The sequence below is a fragment of the Triticum aestivum genome, chromosome 2A (genome assembly GCF_018294505.1).
Source record: "Triticum aestivum cultivar Chinese Spring chromosome 2A, IWGSC CS RefSeq v2.1, whole genome shotgun sequence".
In the NCBI taxonomy this organism is placed as follows: Eukaryota; Viridiplantae; Streptophyta; class Magnoliopsida; order Poales; family Poaceae; genus Triticum; species Triticum aestivum.
The window spans coordinates 23,407,785-23,418,633 of NC_057797.1; the positions used below are offsets into that span (position 1 = coordinate 23,407,785).

At 43.8% G+C, this 10,849-nt stretch overlaps 1 protein-coding gene across 1 annotated transcript; it reads right to left on the reverse strand.

Annotated features, from left to right (window-relative positions):
* Positions 1–1,727: 1,727 nt before the first annotated feature.
* On the reverse strand, positions 1,728–2,679 carry LOC123187152 (dirigent protein 5-like). The gene has a single exon (XM_044598926.1). It carries the CDS (start codon positions 2,595–2,597, stop codon positions 1,995–1,997), a length of 603 nt encoding a protein of 200 aa, XP_044454861.1. The 5' UTR covers positions 2,598–2,679; the 3' UTR covers positions 1,728–1,994.
* Positions 2,680–10,849: the final 8,170 nt, after the last annotated feature.

Here is a 10,849-nt window from a genome sequence, read left to right on the forward strand (position 1 = left end):
GGGGGGTTGTGTCCGTCGGCTTACTTTCAGATTCTTTTCCAGTCTCGCCGTCTGCGTCGGTACCGTTGTGACTGCGGGGGGTGTTGAGTATTGTGATTAAATTGAAAACATAGGATATACTAGGAAGTATTCTGACTTGTCTTGTACTACCAGAACATTATGTAATCCCAGAGATATGCCCACGAGGCTCAAGCAACACACGTTGATTTCACCAATCCCTCTCTATTCCCTTCTCACAAATAATTTCCAACCAATATACTATGAGCCAACTGAGGATGATTGACAACAAATCGATCAAAAGTGCATACCCGGAGATAGTAAAAAAGTATCCATGCACCCGACCTGAAACAATAATCACTTAGATCTAACAAATTTGTGTTAAAAAATATTTTTCATAGAACTTTCAAGAACACTATTTCACATATTACTCCTGTAAAGGATGATGGTGTACCCGCCTCCCCACGTGCTTTGAGGGCAAAGAAAGCCTTTGTGCCGTTTGTTTCCGGCTACCATGCCATAGGGTCTTCTCGAGGGCACTGCATGCTGTCCGATCTGCACGGACATCACATGTCCTGGCGACCCGACTGGGCAATCCATGACGAGTGGACCGTGGGGCGCGCCCATGGTCATAGTCATTGGGCAGCGTCGGGCACACCTATGGGCACCCTATAGCACGTTACCCCGCGCGCGAAGGCATGCCCGAACCCAGTCGTCGCCGTCCTCGCCTCGTGCCAGGCTGGTCTGGTTCCGACAGGGGTGGCGTTCCTAGTGCCCATATGCCGTCTCGCATGTGGGGGCATGGTTGTGCCCGTTTGAGCCAGTTCACGCGTGGAGCCGACCGGTTAGATTTCCTTGGCCCCACGCGGGTACACGCGGGTGGAGCGCGGGCGCACTCTAGCGAGCTGGTTCATTCACGCCATATGGGTCTTGCGCCGCACCCACAGCGAACTTGCACGTGGGGCCATCATCTTCCTTTCACATCATCGTCCTCATGCTATATGGGTCTTGCATGTTGAATGAATTGTAGACACTTACTCATTTTGGTTTTGTTTAACCATTACCTAATTGCATCTTGCAAAACAACCAAAACGGGCACGACACATTTATGAATGAAGGAGTATTTATAACCTTTAGACTATAAGACTTTTTTTCAAAAAATATAAGATTATGTGTTTTTGCAAAGATCTGTATGATCTCAAATAGTTCCTCCAGTTCTTTTGTCTCGAGCATCAGCACAGTCTCAGTTTGAAATTTCGAGTGCCATTATCTTGGGATTTGAATATATTTCATCAATAAACCGTGGTCAATATTGGTTCTAGAGAATATGTTGATGATCAATATATGTAACTTTTTTAGACGAATAAACAACCAAACATTGTATCTAATATCGATGCAATTTCTCAAAATTATTTAGAAAAATTATTAAAATCATTAAATAAGTTTGTTAACTAACAAGATCTTCAATTTTATTTTAGAGCAGTGCTACATGCACGGCACTATCCAGACGCAATGCACACGATATGACATATCCCACCATCCAAGTCCAAGGCAAAATAGCTCCAGCGGCTGGATTAGCTCTCGTCTTGATGTTGTTGATCACAACTATCGTGTGTGCAGTAGTTTCGTTTATTGTATTTCATCGGCAGTTAGATGGCCTTTGGAGGGCATTTCCTCGCATTCCCGAAACGAAATAGGATGGGACAATGTGGATTGAATTACCACCAACAGATTGGATCTTCTTTTAGATAATATGTAGAAGAGATACCTCCCCGGAACTAACACTTACAAAATAATATATATTTTAAACACTTACAAAATAATCAATAAAGACGAAAAAATGCAGTTCATTTCGCATACATATCAACGTATGCGACGATGACACACAAACCTGCCCTGACACACCAAGATAAATCGAAAAGCATAGACAAGCAGAGCAGCATCCTTATTGACACACACCAGCACAGCAAATGGATGTGCCACCCTAATATAAATCCTCATACGTAGCACTCGTAGAGCTTGATGTCCATCTGTAGACGGAAGTAGACGGTTCCCTCGGAGGCATCGAGGCGGAGGGTGGCGATGCCCCGCGCCATGAAGAAGTCGCCGGTGCCGCCGACGACAGAGAGGTCCCGCGTCTTGTCATCCATGAGGTCCGCACCGACGAGGTTGAGGGTGCCCTTGTGCGCCGTGGAGTTGAAGACGATGGAGAAGCCAAACCAGGAGGTGTATGACTCCTGCTTGTCGTAGAAGTAAAACTCCTGGGCGCGCGCCGCAGGCTCCTCCCCTGCCACGGGTAGCGCCTTCCCCACCGTCATGGGGTCGTTGAACACCACGAGCGTGCCGAAGTAGGTGCCGTTCTTCCAGTGGGTCGTGCTCAGCGCCGTGGGCTTTGTGGCCGCCGCCGACGTCGCGTTCTTCGTGTTGTTGACGCCGTTGTAGAGGATGTCGTGGTAGTAGAGCGTCATCTCGTTGCACGGCTCGTCGGAGCTGCTGGAGACGACCCTCCTCAGGCCGTGGACAGCGCCTGCGGAGCCCAGCAGAAACACCACGACCACGACGGCCAGTGACAGCTTGGAAGTTACTGCGAGGCCTTGCATCGTTGAAAATGCAACAGATTACTGAGCGTAAGCTGCGAAAGATGGACTAGCTGTGATGAGCACTGCCACTGCTAAGTGAGGATGCAGCTCTTGTTGTTGTGTGTTAAGAGCTAGACTTGTGCATGCTATTTATAGACGTGCATGCATATTCATACATGGAACTGTGGGGGCATGCCGGTAGAAAGTTTGAATTTAGTAACTTAATTTAGCTTACATCATAATCTCTCTTGTACTCCAAGTGACCAGTCTTGTTTATAAACTGATTCGCCGGTGGGTACCTCCTCCAACGTAGCATACCAAATCTGCGGTGGATAGCTCCTACACAAGTACGTAACATACCCGAAAAGCAATTATTCATTTTGTGCTATTGGGCAGTCATGAATATGTAAGCATACGACAGCGACTCGTGTTAGGTGGGCTTCCAAAAGCCACACACATGCACTGATGTTTCTTAATTTGGAGCAGAATATTCGTGGCATAAATTAGTAGGTTCACTCAAATGGACGCAAAGATCAGAAGGCATCGTTGGTACGTCAGATTATAATGTACCGATATAGATTGTTTTCGTTCCTGTCCAACTAGTTAAGGCAATGCATGGCATCGCTTTTGCCTTTTTTCAATGGCATGGTCACATGCCAACCATGGCGGGAGCTCCAACATTTGACACGGGGCAAATAATACTTCAGACGACAGAGCATCTGTATACCTGCCATAAACTATTTCGCTCGACATGATAAATAGTCCCTCCGTCTCATAATATAAAAGCTACACTAGTATAAAAAACGCTTTTATATTATGGAATAAGGGAAGTGTGTTATTTTAGTCGACATGTCACCTTAACATATAATCATGCATGACAGACGCTAGACCGTTTCCATTCTATTCTACTGTTGGGATTTTGCTCTCGGTTTCGATAACATAAAAAACAACATACACACATGCACAAAAATCTTATAGCCAAAGGCTCGTACCGTTACTTCTGTTTTCTTTTCAAATGTCCTCGATTACAATTGACGCACCCTTGCTCGACGAAAACAAGCTTTCGAACCAACTCAAACTAATCCTAGCACAACACACACACTAACTCCTGATGCAACACAACAAGCTGCGAAACAACATTTCCTAGTAACTGGCTACACTGATCGTTATTTGCCTAAGCCTATTCGCATACAACTAGTGCTCCCAAAAGCTACTAGTATGCTAACCGTACAACTAGAACATAGAGTCACAAATGGTAACTCTTCTAAACTTAACCTGGTCAGTAATTAAGACATGATGACACCCTAACTCAACAGCGGAGACAACACTCAGGACTCCACCATCACAGAAAGGATTGTTGGGACATAGTAAGAACTGCAACTTTGCATAACTCGCCATTGTCAAGTACTACAATAATTTACCTCGACTTCTTATTTCTATAGACAGCTTTTCTGACCGGTTTTTGTATGGTGATGCACAATGGCAATGGTTACATGTCACCGGAGTACGCCATGGACTGCATGGTATCATTCGTGCAAGATGTGTACAGCTTCGGTGTGTTATTGCTGGAGATCGTCAGTGGCAGGAGGAACCAACGAAGTTTCAAATGATAGCTCATGTAAGCAATCAATTACCTTTCCTTCAACCGCAAGCAAAATAATCAAAATGACATTTGTGTGGTTTTATAAAATTCATTCTAATTTGAAATTTTGTACCTACATGGCCCAAGTCTCAATCCCGTTTGCTTGAACTAAGAAACATATTTTGATGGAACCACATTGAATTCAAAGATGACCTTGACAACACAGAATAATTTTTTGCAGGCATGGAATCTGTTAGAAGAAAACAGGAGTCTCGAGCTCCTTGATCAAGCCGTGTGCGGCGGCTGCTCCCCGGCGGAGCTAGAGCATGTTACGACATGCATCCAGGTAGGGCTATTGTGCGTTCAGGAGAGCCCGAGCCAACGGCCGCAAATGGCTGTCGTAATCCCCATGTTGTCGCACCAACAGGTGCCAGGGCGTCCACTTCGGCCAGTGGTCTGCACACCGGTGAGAACTCCGGCAGACCTTCTCAACGTGGTGAACACATCCAGCAATGAGTTGACCATCACAAACCTCGAAGGCCGGTAGCAACTAGCAAGAATGCATGGATGGACGGATGCAGGCCAAGCTGGAACTGAAGATTGAAGACATTACTGATGACTTTCTGTATGTAATTAGGTACGAAGGGTGCATGCAAGCCATCTCATGCATCTACAAAAGTGTGACCTCTTAATTAACACACCTATGTAAAAAAACACCTATGTAATTCATGGAGACTGAGAACAAATTCAAGATTTGACAAAATTTCAAATGAACTGCATTTGCATGTGTACAAATGTTAGGCAATGATTTGATAGATGGTGAGTCATGGTTTTGAGTCATGGCCCGTCGTAACCTGGTCCTAGGGAAGGTAGTTCCTAGAAAATTGATATGCATCCACAAGGCCACAACAGACTGCACCCAATGTGTATGTGTTCCTATCAACATGGATCAGGCAATATTGGAGATGTGACTCAGCCAGTACAATCCGGATCAGGAGAGGGGAAACATGACAGATCGTGTTTTCAGAAGAAAATTATCTCTTTCTCCACTACACCAGGAACTGCAATACCAGCTGGATCAAGTTTAATGGATTGTATTCCGGTCTCCCTCACTCAAATAAGTGGCTCTCAACCTTTGTCTCCACACTAGTTCCTCTCTCAACAGGAGCTCGTCCAGCTCCAATGTGTACTACTTAATGGATTGTTGTTGTTCGGCTGAGTATGGTGAGCTCCATCCTCTATAACACTAAGCTCCCTAGGTTTGAAGAGCCCATAATCAATCGGGGTCTCCAATTATAATTGGGTCACCGATTGTGACCGGTCAACTATTTCACAAAGCTATCTCATTCAATTATTTTGTACTATACACTATGCTTTCTAATTTTTAAGATCTCACAATTATTCGAGGTATTCAATTTAGAGTTGTGTCATCTAATTTTGACCAGGTCAAAAATTTCTCAAGCTATCCAATTCAATTCATTTAAGGCACCGTGTTTCCCTAATTTTGAAGCTCTTTCATTCAATTGAGGTATTCAATTTTGGATTTAGTTTAAATTTCGACTGGGTCAACAATTTTAAATTAGTCAGCAGCAACCAGCCTATAAAAACATATCAATCCAACACACCCTTCCACCACCTAGAAAAAAAAAGCGTCACCATGTGATATTGTGGCATCAATATAGTATATGCAACCACCGACATAGAAATTTCTCCACGTAAATATAGACTGGTTAGCGAATAACATAGAATCACACAATGAAAGACCCACCAAATCAACCCATTATAAATATAAATTAAACATAGTCTATCATCTCCTCCACCCGCCAAACTAAATATTCCATCAGTTCCAAAAATATAAGGGGTATTCGTTTTTTAGAAAGTAAAATTTCTTTAATTTTGACCAAGTTCAGAGCAAAAATATCGACAGCCATAACATTAAACAAAGTATGGAAATTCATTTCATTATGAATATTAAAATACCAATATGATATTATGGATTTTGATATAATTCTTTACAAAATTAATCAAACTTAAAAGGTTTGCCTTTTCAAAAAGTAATACACCTTAAATTTTAAAACAAAGTGATATTTTAAAGAAACCCAACAACAACAACGGTGCAGCAAAGCGCGTCCAACCATTCTTGTAAGACACTAAGTTTGTTCCTAATCTCGGCTGAGTACTTGAAATTTTTAGTATTGGATGTATCCCTATAATGATTTGAAGTTTATTTATTTATTTTTTCCGAGAATGATTTGAAGTTTTTGGAGTGCACCTTATCAATTGATTCATACAAGTGACAGGAAATTACCAACATAGATTTATTATTTATGATGCCAAAATAGTATGGTACGTCTGGTATTGTAGTTCCTCATGGTGTTACGTAATAGTCATAATTTTCCTTCAGACCACAATCTGGATTCAGTTCTTTTGTTTAATTGTTTCCTCTGATCTTTATCGTACTCACCGAGTCATATCCGCAGTCTTACCCTGATTCGTCTTGATTGGAATGTCATAAACAGTGGTAAAAACCAATTGTGGGTGTGCTCTGATTTTATTTCTCTGATGGATAACAAAAATAAATTTAGTCGGACACTTTGTTAGACGAAATATGTACAAGTACCTTGTAATATCATCGAACATATGAGGGAGTTTGTCCCAAGATATTGCACGTGGAGTTCTACCCTGTTTCTTTTTTGTTCATTTTTTTCCTCTGGCCTTTATCATACTCGCTGAGTCATATCCCCAGTGTGCCCCTCATTTGTGTTTATTGGAACTTCAAACCCATTAGTACTGTTTGTTGTGGATGCACTCCGATTTTTCTTCACATGGAGTATGTACGTTTCCTTTTTCTGGGAGAACGTTGACCAATTTATTCGAAACACAACTATATCATCTTTTCATTAAAATATTCAAACATGTTACTAATTTGCCTATGCCATTCCTGATGTGTGAAGATATATTTAGCTGTGCTGAGTAGCAGATAAAATTTGTGTTCTGTTCTTGGGAGCAATTTTTGTTTGTCTCTACTACTCTTTAGGTTTGTTGCTACCATTTTCATTGTTGTATCCCTAAGTTCTACCACCCCCGCAAGGAAGTGTATCAACAAATATACTAGCCGAATGGCAGTTTGGACGGATCCATTACTCTATTGTAGTTCATCTGTACTCCTAATGGAGGAGTTGGTAGCCTGGTACGGTATTTTCTTGTCCGGTTTTATTTCGTCCCGGCTCTCACCACCCCTTCCGCTGGTTATTCTCCCTCCTGTTAAAAATCCAAATCCCATTAAGGGGATCTTGTTTCGTACTTGCCTTGGCAGGTACAGATTCAATTCAATTACATAAATAACAAGTAATTAAGAATTCAGAAATCGCACCATATATGTTAGATCACCTTCCTAGAAGATAGACATAAGATATTTCTTGATAACCTTCCAAAACAAAATCATATATTCCCGCATAACGAAGCACTACTCCGATGCGATATGTCATTTATTATTATCTCTATTATTAATTGGAAATCACAAGTTTCCTAATACAACAAAAATAACATATCTTCTTTCTTATGGGCGTACGATCAACAGGCTCTCAACGACATAGCCGAGCACCGCTTGCCAACATGGACAACGACCACGATGAGCTCGCGACATGGGCGATCTAGCGTTCACCATGATGGATGACGACTATGCTCTACAGGATGTACACACGCCGACTATTGTCGAAACGTTCGCGGTGAGGACAACATGACACAACATTGGTCAGGTGGTTCATTCCATTATGGAAAAGAGGGGTATTCCAAGCATAAGAAGGAAAAAGAACTAAAGCCACCAAGTAGTCTACGGTGTTGGAGAACAAAAGATTGTTCTAAGAAATAAAACAAAAAAAAGAAATAATTAATATTCTAGAAAATAATTAGGAATGAGAACTAAAGCTGGCAAGGAATGGCAAAGAAGAAGATGAGGCGTTGATGACGAAAACACTAATGTTGACGTGTTGCTGGTTGGCGAAGAGGCTAGAATTAGAAGATGCAGGTAAGGACGAGAAAGAGAAGAACGACAATTATCCCTTGTAGCAATGAACGATGTGTGGGCTGGAGGTGGAGCATATTGATGACTAGGAATATGTTCACATTTCCACTCACCTCCGATGTCAGTGTGCATTTGCAAAGTTGAATGGACCTTTGAGAATGATTTCTATAGTTACTTGTTATGTTGTGTCAATAATATGTGTTACGTTAACCCACTCTATTATATTATAAACATGAAAAATTCCATCCCTGTTGCAATGCATGACAAAGATGAGGTGGGCGTCATCTGGTTTTAAAAGAAGTGGCTCCAGTGAGAAATGTCCTGCTAGAACAGGAAATCGAGCAAGAAGGGGAGGTTCCGACAAAAAAGGGGAAGATGCATCGTGGGTTGGGGTTTTGTGTTGGACCCGGATGTTGACGATAACATGGTGGATAGCCCGTAGCAACGCACGGGTATTCTTCTAGTTTATCTTGCATTTCAGTATGTATATTATGTTGCGTTTCGAAATTAGCTGATGTGAATCTCTGAACGGATCTACTCCCTCCGTTCCAAATTATAAGATGTTCTAACTTTTTTCTAAATCGGATGTATAGACGCGTTTTAGTGTGTCTGCTCACTCGTTTCAGTCTGTATGTAGTCCATATTGAAATAGCCAAAACATCTTATAATTCGGAACGGAGATAATACATTTCTTTGCATGCCGGTTGAATTTGGTCCTTATATATTTGGGTGATGCAAACTAATTTAACCAGATACATAAGTCTTTGCATTAGCTCTTCACCGGTGCTAGTTTAACCATGGAAATGAACATGTACTCTAGAGCGCAATGGAAATTTTAGGTTGCATGCAAGTACTCTGTACTTCTTGCAAAGGCAAAATAGACTAGGATGAAAGCAAATGATGAAATGTGCAATAATTCTGTAGAAGTTATTCACAGTTTGCACCATACTGTAGCATGTATGACTGATGCATTGAATTCTTAAACCAAAATATCGAGTTCGTATAAAAAGCTCAGACCAACCAGGCACGCCTGGTCCCCAATGGCATTACTCTAAATAAGAGGGACCAGACACCAAACACTTCGAGGCACATGAAAGTTGAACTTCAGCTCATGATAAAGAAAAGAAGCAGTGCATTCTATGGCCATATGGAATAATTCCTCTCATTATCTCCTTCTAGCATCGCCCAGGTACCATAATCAGTTGGGGAAAAGGATATGCAGCGAAAAGGTTATGTTGCGGATTATTTTGCAATATAGGTCAAGTTGCAGATTAGTTTTACAACAGATGTCTTTGTTATGTCTTTTCGCTGTATATCCTGGCGACCCGAGGATCCATGGCGGGTGGACCGTGGGGCGTGCCCATGGTCACCGTCATTGGGCAGCGTCAGGCACGCCTGTGAACGCCCTATAGCACGTTGCCCCATGCGTGAAGTTGTGCCCGAACCCACCTGTCGACGTCCTCGCCTCGCACCAGGCTGGTCTACTTCTGACAGTCATGGTGTGTCTAGTGCCCATATGCCGGCTCGCACGTGGGGGCGTGCATCGTGCCCGTTTGAGCCGACTTGCGCGTGGAGCCAACCGGTTAGGTTTCATTGGCCCCAGGCGGGTATGCCGTGTGGAGCGTGTGCGCCCTCTGGTGGGCTGGTTCGCTCACGCCATGCGGGTCTTGCGTCTCACCCACAACGATGATTCGCGCATGGGGCCATGCTGTCAAGACCATTCTTCACATGTCTGTCTGGTTCGTTCGCGCTAGCCGGATCCTGCGTTGCGGGTGTAGTGCTGGATCGCGCATGCGGCCTACCTGTCATGTTGTTCCGTTGGCACCACTTGGGTGCGGGCGGCCGGCTTGCCAACTAGAGGCACAATTTGACAGGCCCCACACATGGATGTACCCATGGGCTTTTTAGTATTTTCTTTATGTCAATAGCACAAAAGGACGCGCCCCCAAAGCCCCGTAACCCTAACTTATATTCACATCTCTATCACCCAATCCCTCCTCCCATCGTAGCACACTCTCTTCTTCGCACACCGTAGCCGGCACAGCGCTGATGTGATAGGGAGAGAGAGGGAGAGGTGGGGGAGAGAGAGGGAGAGAGAGAGAGAGAGAGAGAGAGAGAGAGAGAGAGAGAGAGAGAATTGGGCATCGGCGAGGGTGCCTCTGCTGGGGAAACCAAGGCCATGAAGTTTGGTAAGAGGGTTGCCGCTAGGAGTTGTAAGGCATCGAGGGCGTCGGCGAGGGTGCCTCTGCTGGGGAAACCAAGGCCATGAAGTTTGGTAAGAGGGTTGCCGCTAGGAGTTGTAAGGCATCGAGCAACAGGGACGATGGAGGCCTTCTGTCATCACCCAGGAGGAGATCGGGGCACTCTGACGGCACAGATATCTGCCAACGACCGATGTGGCCCCCACTCGCCCTCCCGTGGTTCAAAGACCGATGGGGGAACCTACCTCGGTCCGGGTACTGCAACGCCGCTTTGGTGAGCGCGTCATCTTCCTCTCGCATCTACTTCGTGGTATGGGGGGTTCCTGATTCACCCCTTTCTCCGTGGACGTGCACTATTCATTTCTATGGCTTGCAACTCCACCACATAGTTTGACAACAGTGTCTTCTTGCAGTTTTTGCCAACACCCCACGCTTATCGATTTATGAAATATGGCGTCAAAAAAGG

Bases quoted from the DNA above. Each gene is read 5' to 3' on its own strand.
- LOC123187152 (XM_044598926.1), bottom strand. From the start codon at position 2,597: ATGCAAGGCCTCGCAGTAACTTCCAAGCTGTCACTGGCCGTCGTGGTC.